The 22,313-nt window shown below is 51.8% G+C and overlaps 1 protein-coding gene across 1 annotated transcript in view; it reads left to right on the top strand.

The window, feature by feature from the left end:
* Positions 1-22,313, top strand: part of CCDC180 (coiled-coil domain containing 180) — a gene marked incomplete at its 5' end in the record, with an annotated part of 77,589 nt that overhangs the window by 33,086 nt on the left and 22,190 nt on the right. The window contains 11 exons of the mRNA XM_015411272.1: positions 315-622; positions 2,457-2,674; positions 5,598-5,773; positions 8,212-8,392; positions 8,647-8,793; positions 9,858-10,002; positions 10,106-10,222; positions 12,430-12,528; positions 15,756-15,848; positions 19,674-19,864; positions 20,593-20,699. Coding sequence (XP_015266758.1) covers positions 315-622; positions 2,457-2,674; positions 5,598-5,773; positions 8,212-8,392; positions 8,647-8,793; positions 9,858-10,002; positions 10,106-10,222; positions 12,430-12,528; positions 15,756-15,848; positions 19,674-19,864; positions 20,593-20,699 — 1,782 coding nt within the window. The remainder of the gene's footprint in view (positions 1-314; positions 623-2,456; positions 2,675-5,597; positions 5,774-8,211; positions 8,393-8,646; positions 8,794-9,857; positions 10,003-10,105; positions 10,223-12,429; positions 12,529-15,755; positions 15,849-19,673; positions 19,865-20,592; positions 20,700-22,313) is intronic.

Raw genomic sequence — 22,313 nt, 5'->3', positions numbered from 1 at the left:
AGATTCAGAGAAAAGGGGGGTGTCCCCCGTCCCCCCAAGTTCTGGAGGGTTCCTCACCACGCCACTGGGCCACGGGTTTCCCAGGCAGAGACTGCTGTTGGGGGGAGGGAGGGAGAGCTGAAGGCGGGGGGGGGCAGATAAAGGTGGGCTGGCCGTTGGGTGGGAAGGAGTGACGGTGGCAGGAAAAGGGGAGAGGGCGCGGGGGGGGGGTTTCAGGAACCGGAAAGGACTAGCGGTGGTGGTGGGGGAGTGAGATGCCTCCTGCAAGTCCTTGCAGGTTTCCATGCGTGTTCTTCCTCTCGCTCTTTGGAAAGAAATGGCTGAGGATGCAGAGGAAGCGGAAGGTGCAGCGGAGGCCCCGGAGTGTGTCCTCGAGCATGTAACGGAAGAGGGAGAGGGGCACAAGGACCGTCCGGAAGAACGGGACGAGCACGAGGCGGCAGAGGGAGCTGAGCCGATGGAGAGCCTCGGAGGAATGGAGAGCCCCCCTCCAGAAAGCGAGGGGATGGAAACTGGGACAAGCCTGGGGCTGACAAGCGACTCAGAGAGGTCCGAAGACGGGACCGAAGTGCGGGAGGCCGGAGAGGCTCCCGAGACAGGAGAGGCGGTGACACCCAAACAGGTGAGTCCGGGGGGGGGGGAGGGGGGGGACAAACTCAACGGGGCTGTTCTTGCTGGGCAAGACAATGAGAGTTGGAAGCAGTACCTAAGAGGACAAGCATAGGCTCAAGCAGGGGGGGGGGGTCTGCTACTTTTCTGCACTTTCCTAGTTTTTGTAATCCTAGTCCTATTGCATTGCTCATTAGATCTCTCGTGCTATGAGATTACATTGTTCTATGCCATGTTTGGGGAGCAGAGAGAACTGGCAAATGAATAATAAAGTGTGAATGAATGAATAATAAAGTAAATAAATAATGATGGGCGGACTACCACTGTACTAATCTGCCAGGCGTCTTCGGCCAGAGTGAAGATCAAGCAGCAGAAGGGATTGGAGGCGACTTCTAGAGGTGTATTCGGAGGGGTGGACCGGGAAAAACCCCCCACCTGAGCTCCACCTCCCCAGAGAAGGGAGGAAGAGTCTGCCTGGCCAGCCTCAAGCAGGAGGTACCCAGCCAAGGTGGGCAGCCAGGCAGGAAGAGGCCAAATGGGCCCTTCCCTCACCATTGCAGGCCCCCCTCCTCCCACCCCTCCGGCTGGCACTCGCCCTTCTCTTTGGGCTGGGGTGCCAGTAGCTTCGTACCACGAGCACTTTCTTTTCGCCTCCTCCTGGGAGCTCAGGGAAGTGTGCATGGGTCTCACCTGGCTGTTTGGTTTTCACAACAACCCATTGAGGTGGGTGGTGCCGAGAGTGGATCGAGTCCACCCACTGTAGCCTTCAAGTGGGAATTTGTGCTTGGCTGGATCCCCCCTAACCACGACACCCCACGGGCTCCCTGCAGGGAATGCGCCTCACCTCTTGGTTGGATGCCTCAGTTGGGTCACTCAGCGCCTGGAAATATCCATTTAGCAGCAGGCAGCCACCCCCTCCCTTCGCTTTCCTTTTCCTCTCTTTCTGCTTGCTCTTGGGCCCCTTCCTTCTCTGTGTTCCTGCCACTCAGTTTCCCCTGCATCTCCCCGGATGCCCGGCTCTTTGTGCAGTTCAGAAGTCCCAAGTGCCATGTTTTCTACCGCAGTGGACTTGCATCTTCTCATGGCATCCGTGTATCCTCAGTTTAGCATCCAGAGCATGTCACTGAAAAGCAGTAAAAGCCTGAAGTTACTCTGTCTGTGATGCTTGCTGCTGTTTGGGCACAAATGAAAGATTCAGGGCACGCGGGTGGCTGTAGAATGGCCAGGGTCCCTGGGGCTCCGCACAGCTCCTTCTCCGGCGGCGGAATGCCACGGAAGAAGTGGGCAGTGGGCCCGATGGTCTTCTGACTGGCCTGGGAGACAGGATGGGCGGGCCCACTGGGGGCGGCGCTGGTGCTGGAAGTCACAACGCGGCGGTTACATCTGGCTGGCCTCTTGAAGAAGATGTGGAGGAGGGGTGGAGAGAGGAGGCTTGAGGCCTGTCTTGGAGATGGGTGTTTGTGGGGCAGAACAGTGCCCTCTTCTGAAGAGCCTGAGTCCAGGGACCTGAACCACAGAGTGGGGACAGCCTGAAGGAGGGGGAGACACTCAGGGCACTGCAAGGAGTTTGGCTGGCATGCGTCCTCCTCAGGGCCGGCTCACCCACTAGGCCAACTAGGCATTCGCCTAGAGCGCTGGGCCCTGGATGGGGGCGTCGAAGTTCGCCTCCCCCCCCGCCAAAAGCCCGTGCCGATCTGGAGAGACCTGCTGGGCCCGTCTCTCCTCCCCGGGCGCTCCCCTTGGCCCTTGGACAACTCCTCCTCTCTTTCTTGTGCCACATCCGCCCGCTGCGTGTGGGTCAGCTGAGCAATGGAGACCACCACGGCCCCTCCTCCCCTCCCCTCCAGGTGGAAGTCTGCGCTCCGCGGAGGAGGCCGTCAGAAAGGGTCTTGGAGTGCTTCACGACCGCAAGTGGGAACACATACACGGTGTTTGAGCCTGCAGGGAAAAGGAAGACCAGGAGGTCTGAGAAATATTACGCCGGGAAGCTGAAAGAAGACCAGCTTCCTTCATACGTGGAGCAGGTGTACCTCTCCCAAACCTTCGATGAAAATGCAAGAAGACAGTGAGTCAGAATCCACTTTCTCTCTCTCTTTTTCTTTTGTCTGAAGAAGGGGCAAAGGAGCCATTGGACACACTAAGGACGGCGATTGAATTAGGCAGCTTTTTAAAAATGTCAGGTTTGGTCCCCGGGGAACCCCGTGTCTACCACTAAAAAAACCTAGTTCCACGCTGGGGATTATTAGGGAAGGGGCTGCAAATGAGACAGCCAGTAGTTCCGCGCTGCCGTTGTACCAATCTGTGGTGTGGCCGCGCTTGGGACTCTACGGCCAGATGTAGTCACTCGTCTCAAAAAAGAGTACCAAGCGGGGAGGCATGGCGAAGATCTGTGCAATGACGCGGGATAGGGAGGCAGTGGACCGAGGGGGGTCTTTCCCTTTTTCTCTTGTCAGGCTACAGCTTAACTAGCTGGGACCTCCTCAGCACCCACACCCTTTGGACACAACGAGAGGGGGGGGCATTGCCTTTGGCCGGGCTTCCAAGGGGGGGTGTGGACGGCCGCTGGACTAGATTGACCCTCCTCTGATCCAGCAGGGTTGCTCTGACAGTTCTAATGGCACTCAAATCTTTTAAGGAGTCCCTTTAGTTTTGCATCCCACTCTGTCACTGGGGGAGCTGCGGTGGCTCAAGGGGTTAAGACGCTGAACTGCAGGCTGTGGAAGGTCGGTCGTTAAGCAGTTCGAGACCCGAGTGTGCCGTATGACGGAGTGAGCTCCCGTCTCTTGTTCCACCTCCTGCCAACCTAGCAGTTCGAAAGCAAGAAATGGCAAGTAGATAAATAGGTACCACTTCGGTGGGAAGGGAACAGCGTCCCGTGCGCCTTGGTGTTTAGTCCTGCCGGCCACGTGACCACGGAAACGTCTTCGGACAGTGCTGGCTCTTCGGCTTGGAAATGGAGATGAGCACCGCAACCCTAGAGTTGGACTCGACTGGCTTTCGAGCAAGGGAGACCTTTACCTTTACCTTTACTGTCACTGGGGCTTTGGAGGTTCATGCAGATCCTTGTGATTTAAAAAGGAACAAAGACATGGATTTAATCTGAAACGGGAGAACGTTGACTGTTCTGAGTTTGAGCCGTTCTGAGTTTGGAACTGGCTGGAAATGATTCCTGGCTGGCTACAAAGAGCTCTGGCCTTTGGGTCAGGTGCTACTTTCAGGCTCCCATTTTGTGGCTTTCTGCCCACCTGCCTAGTACCTGCTCCGCCTGTGTGTTGTAAATAAGCGAATATTACAGGACACAGTTTAAAAACCCCACTACTCCCCTCGCTTCTCCAAAGGAAAACTCGGCACGCCTACCTGGGAGTTTTCCGATGGCTTTTCATTTCATCTTTTTGTGTGCTGGTGGTTTTGTTTGCAGAAAGTGGCAAGATCCGTGTGGCTCTATGCCAGGATCTCCATTTAAGTAAAGTTACATGACCGCAGGAATGACAGGGGGGTTGTGCAATGCTCCCTCTAAGCTGTGGAGTCTTGTGAGCAAAAATTCCAATTTGTGAGCTACTGGCATTAAAGTTGTGAGCGAGCGATTTGGGTACTGCATAAATTAGTTTGCTCTGGAGCCATCCCTTCCTGAGCTAAGACAAAAACGTGTAAGCCAGAGGCTAAAAAACTATGCCAGGATCTCCATTTAAGTAAAGTTACATGACCACAGGAATGACAGGGGTGTTGTGCAATGCTCCCTCTAAGCTGTGGAGTCTGGTGAGCAAAACTTCTACCTTCCTGAGCTAAGACAAAAACGTGTAAGCCAGAGGCTAAAAAACTATGCCAGGATCTCCATTTAAGTAAAGTTACATGACCACAAGAATGACAGGGGTGTTGTGCAATGCTCCCTCTAAGCTGTGGAGTCTGGTGAGCAAAACTTCTACTTTGTGAGCTGCTGGCATTAAAGTTGTGAGCAAGAGATTTGGCTACTGCATAAATTGGTTTGCTCTGGAGCCGTCCCTTCCTGAGCTAAGACAAAAACGTGTGAGCAGGAAGCTAAAAAACTGTGCGCTAGCTCACACTAACTCAGCTTAGAGGGAACACTGGTGTTGTGCTAGAGGCTTTGCGGAACCCCTTTGGAGGGAAGGTTTGCAGGAAGTGCAGCAGCTGGTGTCATGCAGGTGCCCTTTGAGTGGTCGCTGGAGACATAAGGGTCAGCCATGGAGGGAGGGAAGCCTCATCTGAAATGACACGTTATGATAAGCGTTTTTGGAAGGGCTGTTGCAATTTGACTCTTCAGTACATAATTCCCAAACGAACAGCTGTGAGATCATTAATTGATCAAAGGTTCCTTCAAGCCTAAAGCCCGCCCACCTGGGAGGCCTCTGACTACGTCTGTGTGTGATTTCTGCTCTGGTCCTGCCTCTGTTCAGTCGGGCTCATCTGCAGGTGAGTGATTCTGCTGCATCTCTTCATCGGCGGTAACCAGATACGTTAAACTCCAAAAATGGGCTGCGTCTCCGAGGTTCCCAAATACAAGATGCAGCCTGTTTTCGGAGTTTAGCCTATTTGTGAGATGCAGCCCGTTTTCGGAGTTTAAACATATTTGGTTACAGCAGCGCTCTCGCTCTGTTGTCCTTGGTTGTCTTTGCATCTCTTCATCAGGGCGTTCGGTGAGCCCCATGCAGAGAGGCACAGCAGAACTGCTTGCCTGTTGTGTCTCTGAATGAGTAGCTGCTGCTCCAGGCTCCCAGTCTAGGAGTCCCACTCAGAACAATAACTGTTGCAGAACAGTCCCTTTGAGCCGGGGTAAATCTTATAATTAACAGGAAAGGCTGTCTTGTGCCTGGGAGAAACACCACAGGCCATTTGATCCATAGGCCCCACACGTGTGGGTAACATGACATAACCCGAGAACCATAAAAGGAGGCGAGACGAAGCACCTGAGCGGCCATCTGTGCTTGAAAGCAAGGAAACGGATCCTCTCCTTCTCTCGTTGCTCCTCACAGAATCCGACTGCAGTTCTTTGAACACCTGGAGAAGTGGTTTGCCCAGACCTTGTCCGCCGCACGGGCAGTTATGGCCTCCAAGAAGGAGGAGCTGAGTTCGGAGCTGCAGCTGCGCATCCACCTGCACGAGCCGAGGCGGGGGCGTATCGAGAAGGACGTCTTCCAAGTCAGGCTGGGTACTCGTCTCTTCTTGGCTGTGTTGGGGAAAGGAGGCGCAAACCTCTGGAGATCGGGATCCTCAGATCGCCCGCAGGCTTGCCCTGGCACTGTTAAGACATCCCACTCACTGGTCCCACTTCCCTGACTGTGGGGGTGACAAGATGGTGAGCAGGAAGAGTCAGTCCAGAGGCCAGGGCCCCTTCGTTCAAGGGTCTTGCCCCGCACCCACAGGCATCCTCCGTGTGCCCCAGTCAGCCAAGGAGAAAATGCAGAACAGGTTGGACCATACACTGTAAGGACAAAAAAGAGAAAAGGGGAAAAAACTGAACCTAAAACCTAGAATTCAGAACCTAAAAAGGTTAGTCAAGAATAGAAGAGGGCCAACTCTAAAAATCTAATTATGAAACATACAAAAATATACATGTATTTATACAAACAGAACATGTTGGCTGATATGTAAAAATATATACAATCATACATCTACAAAATATGGAATAAAGACCAGAAAACAATTGTTCCGAAGTTTAGCCACTGGGCAAAGAAAAGAAATACAAAAATACAAATGAAGCCTCCAGTGCAATCACATGTCCAGTAGTACTTCTCTCTGGTCAACTATATATTCTCCTCTGAGGAAGGCCTGTAAAGGCCGAAATGCGTTAGGTCTATTTCATTAGCCCTTATATGTTTTTATATTTGTATATGAGGTATGAATGGGCCCTTGTTTGTTATTTTAATTTGTGTTGAATAAATACATGTATATTTTTGTATGTTTCATAATTAGATTTTTAGAGTTGGCCCTCTTCTATTCTTGACTAACCTTTTTAGGTTCTGGACCATGCACTGAACATGAGTCAGCAGTGTTATGTGGTAGCCAAAAAGGCAAATGCGATTTTGGGCTGTATCAACAGAAGTAGAGTGTCCAGATCACACAAAGTGATGGTATCACTTTACTCCACTCTGCTTAGACCTCACTTGGAGTACTGAGTTCATTTTTGAGCAGTGCAGTTTAAGAAGGATCTAGACAAGCTGGAACCTGTCCAGAGGAGGGCAACGAGGATGGTGAAGGGTCTGGGGACCAAGTCCTAGGATGAAAGGCTGGAGGAGCTGGGTGTGTTTAGCCTGGAAGGGAGATGACTTGAGAGGTGATAGGATCACCGTCTCCAAGTCCTTGAAGGGCTGTCATCTAGAGGATGGTGCAGAGTTGTTTTCCGTTGCCCCCGAAAGTCGGACCAGAACCAACGGGCTGAAATTAAATCAAGAGAGTTTTTGGCTAAATACTAGGAAGAACTTCCTGACAGTTAGAGCGGTAGCGGTTCCTCAGTGGAAACGGCTTCCTCGGGAAGCGGTGGGCTCTCCTTGTTTGGAGGTTTGCTTAAAAATGGCCATCTGGTTCTGTGGATTTAGGCAGATCATGAGAGGGGGGGCGGGAAGGGAGGAGTCAGGGCCGGGCTCTCCTGGCCCTTTCTCATATGGCCACGATAATGCCGATGGCCCCTTTGGGATTAGGGAGGAGTTTTCCTCCAGGCTCGATTGGCCCAGGCATTCTGGAGGTTCTTTGCCTTCCTCTGGGCATGGGGGGGGGGGTCACTGGGGGGGGAAGGTAGTTGTGAATTTCCTGCGTGGTGCAGGGAGTTGGACTAGAGGTCCCTTGAGGTCCCTTCCAGCTCTGTGTTTCTGTGTGGAAGAGGAGTCTTGTGAGTGGCACGCACCACTTCCTGCGTTGCCCCCAGTACAGCAGGCACCCTGGGTCCCACCACCGGCAGGATTCTCCTGGCAGGAGGTAAAGAGTGACACGCCCCCAAGGTGCTGAACCACAGAGCTGCCGTGCGGTCAGATTCGTCCTCCGGCAGGCATAGTGCGTCAGTGCCCATTCTGGGAATTTAAAGTCAAGTCTAGTAACACCTTAGCAAACCACAAGATTCGGGGGTGGGGTATACACTTTCAAGATTCAAAGCTCCCTTCATTTAGTACCCCCAAAGCGATCTTCTGGGGATTTCATCAGCCTGGTTTCCGAGGGGTGATACGAGGGGAGGGAGTGAAATGTTTTGTCTCCCTCCGTTCAGATCTTGACGTAGTCCCTGGGTGGCCGTGGGCCAGGAGCCTTTCCACAACCAAGGCCAGTTCACAGGCCGGGCTGCTAACAGCCTGGAGAGGAAGAAATGTCCTGCCTCTGTTAACAGAGGCTTAATGTGTGGCAGTGAGCCAGTGGCACTTCTCGTGGCATGGAGGTAAACAACATCACCTGGCCAATAACGCCCTGTCATGCCTCTGTTGCAGGGGCAGGACTATTTTTCTCCAGGCTGGTGACGACCCTGTTCGTGGGTGTTTTGAAGAAGAAGGGGTGGGTGGGTGTACACCTCCCAGAGCCGCTTGGAAGAAGGGGAGGGTGAAGCCTGAAGCGGTTTTCTCTCTCTCTCTCTCTCTCTCTGTCTGTCTGTCTCTGTCTCTCTCCCAGTGGAACTGCAGCTCCACAATGACCGTCTGGCACGCCACTGCGCTGGGGTGGTGGAGGCTTTGAACCAAGAGAAAACTGCCTTTCAGAAGCTTCAAGAAGGCCAGAACACACTCAGCAAAAACTTCCGAAAGAGGATCCAAGACATGGAAGACATCTTCCTGAGAGAGAGCAGGGCAGAAAAGTCAGTGGGCTTCCCGCGGGATTCCCTGACCCTGGGGGCACGAGGCCTGTCCTCGGGAACGTTGAGTGGGGGCTGGGGAAGGGGGGGGTGTCACTTCGCTTCGTCTCCCTTGTGCTTCTGTAGCGATGGGCGTAGCCCTGTCCTGAAAGCTGAGTGGCTCCGGGGTGTGTGTGTGTGTCCCTGCAGCCTGCCCGGTGGGCGCTGGGGGGCTTGCCCAGCCTGTTCTTCCCCTGCCCCCCTCCCCTCGTCCTTAGGCTGATGGCCCTCAGCAACAACTTGCACACGGAGCTGCTCAACCACATGGAAGTGATGCAGGTCTCCCTGCGGAGCTACAGGCAGTACCTGGAAGAGGCGCTCGGGAAGCTGCGGGAAGCAAACACCGACTTCCTGAAGGCCTGCAGGTAGGCCCGCCCGGCTGTTCCGCAGAAGAAGGGCCCGCTCTCCCTCTGCAGCTCTTCCGCCCTCCCTTTTCTTCTGGCTGCTCAGTCGCGGTGTCAGTATTTTATTTGCTTATTAGGTTTGCTAGGCCGCCCTTCCCCTACCAGTAGGGCCGAGGGCGGCTGACAACGTGGAATATGCAATTTATGCAATACACAACTTCTTATCCGTCCTCTTGGCTGGGATCTGAGTCTCCCCTTGTCTCCAGGAAGCCTCTTCCGACTTAACTGGTTTGAGGGCCAAACGACATGTTACATTCCGGGGCCCGGCTTCCTTTCCTTGCAGTCATGCAGCAGCGGCTAGGAGAGGCATTTATTAAAGTCCCTGAAAAGTACGCAGACGAAGAGTGATTTCAGCAAAGCGTACTTTATTTGATCAGGAACAAGACGACTTTGGCCGGCTTGCAGGCCGGCTTATATCCCCCGAGAAACTGCCACCCAAAACACACCCCTACTTCCCAATAGGTTATTTACAGTGGCTGAGAGTCCCATAGGCTCTCGGCCGGGAACCTAGCCCCCTGATTGTCTCTTGGAGCGAAGCTCGACGTTAGTCTCTGGACTTGTCTGGACTGGATACATTACAGTCCCAGCGAGTCGGGAGCAGCTGGCGCATCCAAGGTCAGAAAAGCAAAGGAAGATAAAACTCAGGAGACTTTGTTTGTGTACCGGGCAGAGGCTAGGAGGATCCCCCACACACACACATTCCAGAGAGTGGCAGTGTTACCTGACAGTGGCACAGCCCACGGGAGTCGGTAGGCTCAGCAGCCCTGTGGTGGGGAATGTCTCCAGGTCCCCAGGACTTGCCGCATCCGGAGGATCAGGCAAGTGAGCAGGCAGTTTCCATGTGACTAGGTAGCCCTGGAGAGCCAGGCCAGTGAGGTGGGGCTGCCAGTGTAACGTCCTGGATCACACCGACCTCCTGTGTGCCAGAGCAACTTTGCAAGTTTAAAACAAGAAACTCTGGCTTTGTTTCCGTATGGCATATGGGATGGCTGTACCTTTGCTCTCTTCCCCCGCCCCATTTTCAGATTATTCTCGGAAGGGGGCAACTTCTGCCCCGAAGAGCTGGATCACTTTGTCAAAAGCCTGCAGAAGGAGACGGGGCGCATTGACTTTGTGGAAGGCCTGATCATGATCGACATGGAGAAGATGGAGTCCAGCCACTTGGAGCAGGTGAGCGGCCGCCTCCTGCCTCTCTGTTGCGAACGCCCGGGGGAGTCGAGTTGGGGGAAAGCAAGAGGAATGCAAAACCGGTCTGCGGTTTCTCGCCCCCAAGGCTATCGAGATCACCAGCAAGTTTGAAAATAGGTTCCGTTACCTAGCAGTGGATCGAGTCTTCATGGAGAAAATCCAGCGGTTTATGACCAACCTGCAAGTGAAAATCAAGCTGGAGGTACTGGCGGGCGGGCAGGGGGGAGAGCCTTTTCGTGTTCTTTCTCACCACTCACTGTGGGCGTTTTGGAGACCAAGGTTCAAAGGCAAAGGTGCCCATTACAGTGCAGGTTCCCTCACTTCATATCTGTCTGGGGATGGTGACGGCTTGTGGGTGAGCGACGGGGGAGTGTTGCTGTCTGACCCCTGCAAATGCCCCCCACCCACGGGCGATGAGGCTGAAAGGAGCACCACTGCGGCTGGCAGGTCAGCGGTGGAGATGAGTGGGTTTGTTGGGGAGAATTAGGGGGCGCCTTCCCCCTGCCCACCTGCTGGCTCCATCCTGCAGATCTCCTGCATTCACATCAACCTGCAGGCATTTGTTGGGTGGGATTGCTAATTCTGAAGGAGACAGAGTCAGGATTCAGAATGATCTAGATAGGCTGGAACAGTGGGCGGAGACAAATAAAATGAATTTCAGTAGAGAGAAGTGCAAAGTCCTACACTTAGGGATAAAAAAATCAAAGGCACCGATATAGACTGGGAGGGGACAGCAGCACCTGTGAAAGGGATCTGGGTGTTCTGGTTGATCACAAGCTAAACATGAGCCTGCAGTGCGATGTGGCTGTGAAGAAAGCTAATGCAAACTTTGGATGCATTAACAGAAGCATTGTGTCCAGATCACGGGAGGTGGTAGTTCCGCTCTGTTCTGCTATGGTCAGGCCTCACCTTGGAGTCCTGCGTCCAGTTTTGGGCACCACATTTTAGGAAGGATGCTGTAACGATTTCATGTTTATGTGTGTGTGTGTGTCTTTAAAAGTTTAGTTTGCATGGCTGTGATATTCTAGAGTGCTGGAAGCAGGCAAGTGGTATGATTGGTGAATGACAGAGAGGGGGAGGGGTTTTGGAATGGATGCTGTGTGGATGATTTGAATGTCTATCAGGAGTGACTGTTGGAGAAATGACAGTTAAGGTTTAACAGTTAAACAGTTAGTCAGAAGAGTGTGTACTGTGTAAAAGCAGTTGATATGAGTTTTGTCCTGAGGTCTCTGTGTGAGAAGTTTTCCTGTGGGAAATATAAGAGTAAAAGTCTCTGTGTTAAGCAGACAGTTAAGTTCTGTCTCTGGGTTGAAGGAGACTCATCCCTGTGAGGGAAAGATTTGGTTCTGTGTAGTAAAAGAGTTACCGGTAAGCAGTTTTTTCGTTTTAAGGTCTGAGAGAGAGAAGTCTTGTGTGTGTTATGAAAAGTTAAAGCATAAAGAAACAGTAACCATATATGGCCTAAGGAAAATATTGTTACTAAGTGACATGCCCTGATCCCTGTCAATAAGAGGGAAGAGTGTGTGAACATCAAATAAATCTACTTTTATTTAAGATATAAGTTCTGAACGAAATTCTTCCCAGGAAACACATAGTCCTTCAAAAGCCCAGACCCTGGGTCACAATACCAAAACCCTAAGAAGAAATATATTAGTATAAAGGTGTGGAAAGCCTTAAAATATTCCTGGTGGCAGCTGGATACCCATAGAAAAATAAAACATAAGAACACGTTTAAAGTAAAACCAGACCTCCCCAGAGTAGAGGTCGTCACAGATGCTGACAAGCTCGAGCGTGTCCAGAAGAGGGCAACCAGGATTGGGAGAGGGTTGGAATCCAAGTCTTATGAGGAAAGGCTGAAAGAGTTGGGTCTGTTTAGCCTGGGAAAGACAAGGCTTAGAGGGGACATGATGGCAGTCTTCAAGTATTTGAAGGGCTGTCATGTAGAAGATGGAGCAGATCTCTTCTCTCTTGCTCCGGATTGCAAGACTAGATCTAATGGGTGGAAATTACAAGGGAGTCGATACCGGCTAAATATCAGGAGAGACTTCCTAACTGTAAGAGTGGTTGAGCAGTGGGACAGACTGCCTCCGGAGGTGGTGGATGCTCCTTCACTGGGTGTTTTCAAGCGGAGGCTGGACGACCATCTTTTGGGTCTGTTGTAGGGCCGTCTTTCGGCTCTGCTCCTGCAGAGTGCAGGGGGTTGGACTAGATGACCTGCAAGATCCCTTCCCACTCTCACATTCTGTGATTCTGTGCGCATTTGCGAGGGGACTCCAAAGTTCTGCCTGCAGCGGACCAACAATCCCTCTTACTGGTATCTGCTGGGGCAGCCCTTCTCCATGCATATTCTGGGGTCTGTTGGCTTCCAGTGAGGTCTTGATCCCCTTGCGTTTTTTTTTTCCTTTCTAGGTGGCAAAATCGAATTTTCAGTCTCAGACGTTGAGCTCCCATTTAGAGACGCTCCTTAGCAGGATTGACGCCTGTGCCCACCCCAATGTGGATAAAGAGGTAAGTTCCCGTTCCCAGGAAGCACTGCCTGAGGACACGCCTTCGTGAGGACGGGCGGATGCAAAGGAGCAGAGTTGCCTCCAGGTTCGGTACGCCTCTCTGTTCCCCTGTGAGGAAAAGGCTGAAGACTTTAGATAGGGTGTTCAAGAATCACACAACACACTGATTTCTTTGAAGCTGCAGATCAGCTCTGTCTGTCTCTCTCTCTGTACCAGGACTGTCCCTGTTCATCTCCCTGTTCTTCTGACAGGCTGTCTCTCAGCAGCATTTTTATTAACAGAAAGAAAAGTAAGCTCATTCATTCGTACATTTGTTACAACAGAGCAAAAGACTTTGTAAGCTAGAAAAATACAGTGTAGTTCACAGAATGTTCCTTTACAGGCAAGATAATCTTTGAATGTTGCAAAAGCTTGTATGCTCTCAGTAATTCATTGTTATAAGAGGAATTTAGCAGTCTCGTGCAAAAACAGAAAACCTTGTTTCCTGCTTGCCAATTCTCCCGGCAGAGTAGTGTCTGTGGGAATTCGTACTTTGACTTGGGAAGTCTGAACTTTGACCCCGGGTGTGCCACGCTGGATTTCCATTCAGACCCCACAAAAGGCGCTCTGGAATGCTGTGCTGGAGCCTGTCCCGTGCCGGGGTGGTGGCCCCCGGATTTCTGGGGAACGTCCACAGGACCCCAGACGCATTCTGAGCACGGTTTATGGTGCTTTGGGGGGCTTTCTCCTTGAACCTGGAATAAAAAATGGTTCGAAGGGGGAACCGTGGGGGTGACTCTGGATGGCGTCACCCTACAGTTGATGCCGCAAAAGGTAAAGCAAAGGGTCGTCGTCTCCCCCTTTTTTAACGTTTTACTCTTGGCTCCTATTTCTCAAGCAGTTTCTTTATCAAGCAAAGCAAACAATTGGGAGAGTAGCCTCCCTGCTCTTGTATGCAAGGATGGTGGCAGTGTCGGAGCTTTTGTGAGTCACTGCTCACTTCTTCGGAAACTCTGAAGAGGCTCCTGCCCTACCCAAAATTTAGGAGCTTTGGTGGCTCAAGTGGTTAAGACGCTGAACTGCAGGCTGTGGAAGGTCAGTAGTTCAGCAGTTCAAGACCCGAGTGTGCCGCATGACGGAGGGAGCTCCCGTCTCTAGTTCCAGCTCCTGCCAACCTAGCAGTTCGGAAGCAAGAAATTGCAAGTAGATAAATAGGTACCACTTCAGTGGGAACAGCGTCCCGTGCGCCTTGGTGTTTAGTCCTGCCGGCCACGTGACCACGGAAACGTCTTCGGACCGTGCTGGCTCTTCGGCTTGGAAATGGAGATGAGCACCGCAACCCTAGAGTCGGATTCGACTGGCTTTCGAGCAAAGGAGACCTTTACCTTTACCTTAAGGTGCTACTGGACTTGAGTTACAGACAGACTAACATGGCCACCCATCTAGAAAAATAAAGTGTTATTTCAGACAATATGTAACAGCGTTGTAGAATTTGTTTTCTGCAAAACAAGTTGGCAGCTTCGATGACTTTAAGACAGTCGATACATTCATGGATTAAACAGTCATTAACTGAAATGGAGCCTCCGTGTTCAGGTGCAGTGGACTCAGTTTTAGTGGTTATAGTGGCAGACTAGGCTCTCAGAGACCCAAGGTTCGAATCCCCGCTCAAGTCAGAGCTGCATGTTGCTCCTAGCACATGATTGCAATGGGGACCTTGTAGCAGGATGAGTTCAGTTTAGCAGTTTAATGCAGGAGCACTGCAAGGACCTGGTTCAGATCAGGGCGGTGGCACAAAAGGGGCTACGGCCACCATCTCGCACCGTTTCCTGACACGAGCCATCGCAAGGGGGGAGGGAAGTATTTTTGGCCCCTCGTAGGGCTGCACATATGGACACTAATTAATTAATTTATGCCCTGGCTTTCTCCCCAGGGAGGATGCAAAATGGCTTACATCCCTCTCCTCTCCTCCATTTTATCCTCACAACAACCCTGTGAGGTAGGTTAGGCTGAGAGTTTGTAACTGACCTAAGCAGAAGAAGAGTTGGGTTTATACCCAGCCCTTCACTTGGAGTCTCAGAGCGGCTTACAATCTCCTTCCCTCCCTCTCCCTACAACAGACATCCTGTGAGGTCGGTGGGGCTGAGAGAGCCCTGAGAAAACAACTTTTGATAGAACAGCTTTGAGAGAAGTGCGATTGACACAAGGTCGCCCAGCTGGCTGCATGTGGAGGAGGAGGAGGTGGGGAATCAAGCCCAGTTCTCCAGATTAGAGTCTGCCACTCTTAACCACGACACCAAACTGGCTCCCAGGCGAGCTTCCATGGCACAATTTGGTCTTAAAGGTGCCCCTGGCCTCAAACTTTGTTGAATAACTAAATGTTTGAGATGAACTTGCGTACATGTCTTCCCAGGTGCACATTGTCAGAATCCTGGTTGAATCAGTTCTCAGCACCACTCACTTTGAAAAAAAGTTTAGCTTATTGAGACATTGAAGAATACCATATTGAACACAAGGTTTGTTAGGACTGAAGGTGAAAGGACAGGGATTGCAGCTATATTGTGTTCAAGCAGAGACACTAAAGATCAGGACCCAATCAGCCCACGGCATTTAAGAACATTAAGAGACGCCAATGTTGGATCAGGCCAAAGGCCCATCCAGTCCAACACTCTGAGTCACACAGTGGCCAGAAATACCAGTGCCATCAGGAGGTCCACCAGTGGGGCCAGGACATTAGAAGCCCTCCCACTGTTGACCCCCCCCCCCCAAGCACCAAGAAGACAGAGCACCACTTGCCCCAGAGTCCCTATCTATACCTTGTGGCTAATAGCCACTGATGGACCTCTGCTCCATATGCTTATCTAATTCCCTTTTGAAGCCGTCCATGCTTGTAGCTGCCACCCCTTCCTGTGGCAGAAACAACGGTCAACTACCTCCCCCCCCCCCACTAAGCAGGTACCCCTCTATAAAGCAGAACAAGAGGTCTCTGCGGACACATCAAAGCCTTTAGGAAAATGAAAGCATTTGGTTTCACACCCCTCTTCTCCCCCTCCTTCCTCTATGGCAGGAGAACTATAAAATGCACATGCCTTGGTGACTCCTGTTGGAAAGAGGATGCTGGACAAGGTGGGCTTCTGTTCTGACCCCGGAGAGCCCTTCTCATGGGACGTTCTTAGTGATGGGGCAGAGTAGAATGAGAAAAGGGTGCCGAGTTCTGAGGAAATCTGCTCACCTTTGTTCTTTTTTTCTCAGCCCATCACTTCCAAAGAGCTGTATGAGTTTGCCAAGTTTGTGATGGAGAAACTGAAGGAGAGAAGCAAATATCTCAACTGCTTGCTGGGACAGGTAAAGGCTCCTCCTCTGTCAGAATGCCGGTACTGTCACTGATGTCGCACCAAGGGTCGGCTCTGCACTTCACAGAGCAGCAGAAACAAAAAGGGAAACCCACCTCTGCCCCCAAGGAGCTTTCAGTCTCTAAACATTGTCAGAAAGTGAAAAGTACGCAGACAGAGAGTGATTTCAGCAAAGCGTACTTTATTCGATCAGGAACAAGACGACTTTGGCCAGCTCGCAGGCCAGCTTATATTCCCCGAGAAACCGCCACCCAAAATACACCCCCCCCCTTCCCAATAGGTCATTTACAGTGGCCGAGAGTCCCATTGGCTCTCACTCAGGAACCCAGCCCCCTGATTGGAGCGGGCTAGGATCCGCATAGTCCATTGTCTCTTGGAGCAAAGCTCAACGTTTGTCTCTGGACTTGTCTGGACTTGTCAGGACTGGATACATTACAGAAAGGGAGGTTGCAGAGGAGGCGAGGAAGGAGAAAGGTGGTGTATAAGGGCAGGTCTTGGGCTGTGTGGAACTAGCTTTGGAGTAAATATGCACTGGGTTCGCTCACGAGCAGTGTTCCCTCTAAGCTGAGTTAGTGTGAACTAGCTCATAGTTTTTTAGACTCCGGCTCACACATTTTTGTCTCCGCTCAGGAAGGATGGCTCCAGAGCAAACTGATTTGTCCAGTAGCCAAATCACTCACTCACAACTTTAATGCCAGTAGCTCACAAAGTAGAATGTTTGCATACAAGACTCCGCAGTTCCGAGAGCGCATTGCCCACAAGGCTTGTTCGCTGAACACTTTGGACACTAGCACTGAAAGGCCAAACCTCTGCAGGTTAAAACTCCCCCGTCTTTGCGCATTTCCTAAAGCTGGTGCTTACTTGCTTGTGCTTGGGGGTCTGTTCATCTGTGTCTGGTCAGCCGCACCGAGGTCTAGAGGGCCTCAGAGCCTTGGGACCAAACTGGTGCATGGCGGTGGGGGGGAGGGGGGGCTGCTCTGGGCACATGCCAAAGGGAGAGGGGGTGTCGCTGAATTCTTTCCTCTTTCCTTCCTCCAGCTACTTTCCCCTTTGCTGAATTCGCCATCCACTCTTTTAAAAAAATAATTGTCCCGCCGCGGGCTCCTCTGCGGCCTCACGGGCTGCTGCGGCGGGACTGGCGCCATATGCGCCGAGCCCTCGACGCCCCTCAGAAGACAGAACCCCGTTCAGGAGGAGAACCCAAAGGATCACAGGGAGGCGGGACTAGACTGGAGACACCCCATAGGGAAGGTGGAGGGGGTTGAGTGACAGGTCAGGGAAGCGGTGGTGGTGCTGGGGAAAGAAAAGGGAGGAGTCACCAGGGGAGAGGGGAAGATAAAAGGAGGGAAACCAAGAGAGTCGGGGAGGATGTCGGCGGTGACTGTCTGGAGACCAAGAGAGAGGGAGATAGCGGATGTTGACCCCGAGGAAGGGAGTGCTGAGAGCAATGCTCCCTCTAAGCTATGGAGTCCTGTGAGCAAAAATTGTACTTTGTGAGCTACTGGCATTAAAGTTGTGAGTGAGCGATTTGGCTACTGCATAAATTAGTTTGCTCTGGAGCCCTCCTTCCTGAGCTAAGACAAAAATCTGTGAGCCTGAGGCTAAAAAACTGTGAGCTAGCTCACGCTAACTCAGCTTAGAGGGAACACTGGCCGGGAGGGCTGAAACTCCAGAATCCTTCCAGGTCTGAGGCTCTCGTTTCCCTCCTGAGTCTTCTATCACCACGGCAAGTGTTCCTCCGAGGCCTGGGGATACCCCAGGGGCGCAACAGTAATCCTGAAGGGAAAGAGGCTGCAAGCAAGGGAAATATTTGGCAGACTTCACATCTGACCCCTTTTACTCCTGAAGTCCAGGCATGCTTCCCAGACAGTCTTCCCCTGAAATGTTCCCGAAAGTGCTGACCGGTATTGGGGGGGGGGGGGCTTCCCTGTCTGCAGTGGCTCCCCCCCCCCATTGCCTTGCTGAGGGATGGGATGGAGTCGCAGCCTCTGATGTTCTCCCTGGAATTGGGGGGCCATCTCTTTCAGTGTTTCTCTGTTGACCCTGTGCCTGTTGACTAAAACAGAAATCAAACGAACTCACTGTGTTGCTGAAATTGAACCACCGCATTAGAAATGCTCTACCTTTAAAGTTTTTTTTTTTTAATACTGTGTGGTGCTCTGCTCATGCACACTTTGCCACAGTTCCCAGTTCCACCAGTTCAGGTGCATCTTTCCCAGCTTGGCCCTGCTGTGGTCAGTGTGCACGCTGATACTACATTGTGATCAAGTGATTTGGATGTGGTGGGGTAGACAGTGGTATCCAGGTTCCCTTTGAGCGATGTTCTGCCAATGTGCAGGAGCACAAGTGCGCACCAGCAAAACACTGCATCATCCCAACGAAGGTGTGTGTGTGTGTGGGGGGGGGTTTGGTGGTGTTTCGTCTTCACAGAAGGGGGAGGTGGGGAAGGGCAAAAGGAACTGAAAGCTCCAACAGCTAGTGTGTGATTCAGTGCCAGAATTAATATCAGAAATGTTCCTAGCAAAACCAGAATTATGTGTTGGAAGGAATGGGTTTGCGGTCATCATGTTTAGTCTGCGCTTCAGAAGCCTCCCCTGGCCCACCAAGGGAGGTAGCTCAGTGGCGGAGCCCCTGCTTGGCATGCAGAAGGTCCCAAGTTCAATCCCCGGCAGCATCTCCAGTTAAAAGGACCTGGCAGGAGGTGATGTGAAAGACCCCAGCCTGAGACCGCGGGGAGCCACTGCCAGTCTGAGCAGAGAGTGTTGACCTTGACACGTGCCATGTTGTCTGAATCCGTCTAAGGCAGATTCACGTGTGTACCCGCCACTGACCTCTCATGTTGAGTTGGAATTGAGCCCCATCCGTGTTCCCCGGTGGGGCCAGGAGGGCCAGGAGCCAGGTGTGGCCTGACCTCCACCCTGTGTCAGCCCCCTGCCCTCCTCGCTTTGCGAGCAACCTTATGCTACCGTCTTGACTGGTGTAGGGGGAAAGGCACGTTTTTGTCTTCCCCCATCATTTTGGGTCAAGCACTGAAACGGGTGAGCAGTCGATTCGGGACTGACTCAAGCGTGTCTTCACATGCCACGTAAAATTTGGGGAATTGGCTGCCCCAAGGTGTGGCGAAACCCACTGGATGTAAGAGCCCGTCGGAGGACAGAATCAGATCCCTCCAGGGGCCGGAGGACGGCCAACTGCTGCCAGCCATGACGTTTCTTCATGTACCTGGGGGGTGTTTCTGCCACCTGCCCAAGGCTGCTGACAAAATAACATATTAAAACGTAACGTTAAAAGTTACAAATCAAACCCAGCCTTTAAAAAAAAAAATCAGAGAATAAAACATGGATAATTGAACATCTTAAAATGAAATTAACAGTGCTCAGGCTAAAAGCACACTATTAACTGATTTTAAGAGCCCGACCTTTAATTAAAAGTCTGGGCAAGCAGAAGCATTCTGGCCTGGCACCTAAAAGAATGCAACGTCAGCGCCAGGGGGAGAGCATTCCAGAGGCAAGGTGCCACCACAGAAAAAGCTCCATCTCTGGTTGCCACCTGCCTCACCTCTGAAGGCAGGGAGCACAGCGAGCAGGGCTCGGGGTACCCAGCTCAACTGGCCGAGCGGATAATACGGCAGCTGAACGGAGCCTCCGTGCTCACCGACGGTGCGGGGGGGGGGCACCTTTGGAGGAGATCAGTGGCCATCATGCCCTGCTGGAGAGCTTCCCAGAAACACCTGGCCAGCTAGAAGCTTACCTCGGTGGCTCTTTGGCATGATGCAGCAGGGCTCTTCTTGTGCTGTGCGTTTTGCCCCCATGTGTAGGACTTTGCATTGGCTCTGCCAGATCCCCCTACTCAAAGCTCTACGGAGCCCACGAGCCAGTCGGGCAGTTTCCAGCAGGACAGCAAGGTAACCGTGATGGGCGTTGAACGCACACCGTTGATGACTCCGAGCAGGATGGGGAAGACAGTCTTTGATGACGCAGCCATTGGTGTGGTCAAGCATCTCACTGGGTAAGCAGAGGCCGGCAGGGCCACCCCGGGGTCTTGAAAGAGGTGGGGGCCGGGAGTGCCAGTCAAACAGTCCCCAAGCCGAGGGAGCGGGGTGAGAGGCAGGTTCGTGAACAGCTGGCTAGGCTTGCAACCGTTGCGGAGAATGGTGCTGAGTTAGCCATGAGGATGTTGGGAAGTGGAGGCCAGTGGAGGCCAGGTAGATGCAAGAGAGTGCATGCTGAAGAACAAGGAAGAATGCAGTGGGGAGGAGTCTGGGGCCAGAGGCAGGAGCCTCCGGGCTAGCCGGGCCAGTTCCCTGAGACCCGTGTTCTGCAACCTTAGAGTCCTAAGAAGGAAAGAGGATTGTGTCTCATTCGCTACAAGATGGGGGGGTAGGCAGGATGAATTGGCCAGGCCTGATGCAAATGCAGGGAGCTCAGCGGCCTGGTCTTGGCTGGTTGGCAGAGCAGGGCCGTCCACTTGCTGCTTTCTAGCCCTGGCCGGCAGGGACCTCAGTGCAGAGGACGCCAGGGCTCTCCAAGGCGGTGGAAGCACCTCCGGGCCCTTCCCTCCTTCCCGGCATGAGAGCCGTGGGGTGGAAACAGCCCCGTGTTCCCAGAGTCAGTCCACGTGGGCCCACCGTTCACAAGATGGCAGCCCACATGTGTTGTTGCCGCTTTGTGGAGTCACAAGTCCTCGCCCATGGAAACTCCCTCAAGAACTTCACACACGTGCCTACTTCATTTCAGAATGCAGCGTTCCAAAAGAACCGCAGACCAGCAGCAGCAGCATGAAAAAGAAGACCGTGTGCCGTTGGGAACAGGAGGTGTTCCAGCAGGCGCTGGCGTCGGAGGAGGTCTGTTTCGCTAGCCACTGGTTCGGCATTGACTAGTCGTCCAGTGCCTTAGGACAAGAGATTCCTTGTTGCAGTTCATTTTATTCTCTCTTGGTTGGGTTGGATTTGCCTTTCTTCCTCATTTGTTCCTCTGCAACTTTGGCAGTTTTTTTGTACATAGATACATCTAAAGAGTAGTGGGTGGGTGTGCGTGGGTGTGTATGGTGACTCTCTGAGTTAATGACATCCAAAATGTCCTACAGTCTTGCTCAGGTCTTGCAAACTGAAGGGTGTGACTTCCTTTACTGAGTTAATCTATCTCATCTTGGGTCTTCCTCTTTTCCTGCTGTCTTCTCCTTTGCTTAGCATCATTGTCTTTTGCAGTGAGTCGTGAAAACTGGCATTTTTTTGATTCAGATACCAGGAAGCGGGAAAGTATCGGTATTTCCAGTTTCCTGGATTCCAATTACCAGTTTGGCATTTGGATCCATTTTTGTTGTTGTTGTTATTCCAGTGTTATTTGGCTCCATTATTCCCTATGGGAAATTTTCCAGAGGGCTGAAGGGGCCGCTTTTGAAGCAAATCACACCAAAATTGCAGGGGGGGGGGGCTGCTGGTGCCTGTCCTTTAAATCAACCCCACATTTCAAGTGAGCCCCATTGTTTGCTTTTGGAGGGGGATTCCGTGCTTTCTCCAAGGCAAAGAATAGCCAAAGGCACAAGAGCAAGCAAAGCAACCCCTGGCCAAAAGCCTCTCAAAGAAGGCAGAGCCAACAAGCCCCAAGAACTAATGCAGAACCAGGGAATCCCAGCAGAACCACCACACCGTGTGGAAAGCCTAACACAACAAATGTACAGCTTGAGAATCCCACCCAATGTCAAACCAGAGAACCATCCAAGCCAACCAAGACTGCCGTGCAAACACAAGAAGTGTAACATCGGAGAATCTGAGGCAACAGACAGTCCAAAAGGGAGGGTCATGTCAAACCCAAGAATTAACCGCAAAAGGCAAACCCAACGCAAAGCAACTCACACAAAGAATCCAGTGTTGCAAGACCAATAAAACCAATTTAAAAGGGCAGAATCAAAGTGAAAACAACATAGCAAGTTGATAGGAAGCCCCAGGAAGACACAGACACACATAGGAGAAACAAAGAATAAAGCCAACCTGGGAGCCTTAGAACTCCGGCTCTCTATATTTCTGGCTAATCCCAAATATTTGCAGGATCTTTGGGATCCATTTCTTGTATCCCAGATTCCACTCAGAGATCCAAAGATACCCAGACTATACCAATAAGGTAGTTTTCAGATATTTATTCAGACCAGATATATCCAACTGCACGTACCTAACAGTAGCCTCAGTTTAGTCATTTTAGCTTTAATATTTTATTTATTTATTTTATTTATTTATTATTGAGATTTATATCCCGCCCCATCCAGTAATTCAGCTCGGGGCGGCTTACAAAGGTTAAAATATAAATACAACAGCAGCATAATAAACAATATATCTGATATAAAATTTGGTGCTAAAATTATTTACATAAAATCCAAGATGGACGACGTCCCACACTGGCGGCCAAGTTCTTCGTAGCAGGAGCTCCAGGAAGAGTGTTTTCCAGATCTATTGGGCGGCAAC

This window comes from Gekko japonicus, unplaced genomic scaffold, assembly GCF_001447785.1.
Source record: "Gekko japonicus isolate JY-2015 unplaced genomic scaffold, Gekko_japonicus_V1.1 scaffold1795, whole genome shotgun sequence".
In the NCBI taxonomy this organism is placed as follows: domain Eukaryota; kingdom Metazoa; phylum Chordata; class Lepidosauria; order Squamata; family Gekkonidae; genus Gekko; species Gekko japonicus.
Note: the sequence above shows the minus strand (reverse complement) of the source record. Positions and strands in the feature narration are given on the sequence as shown.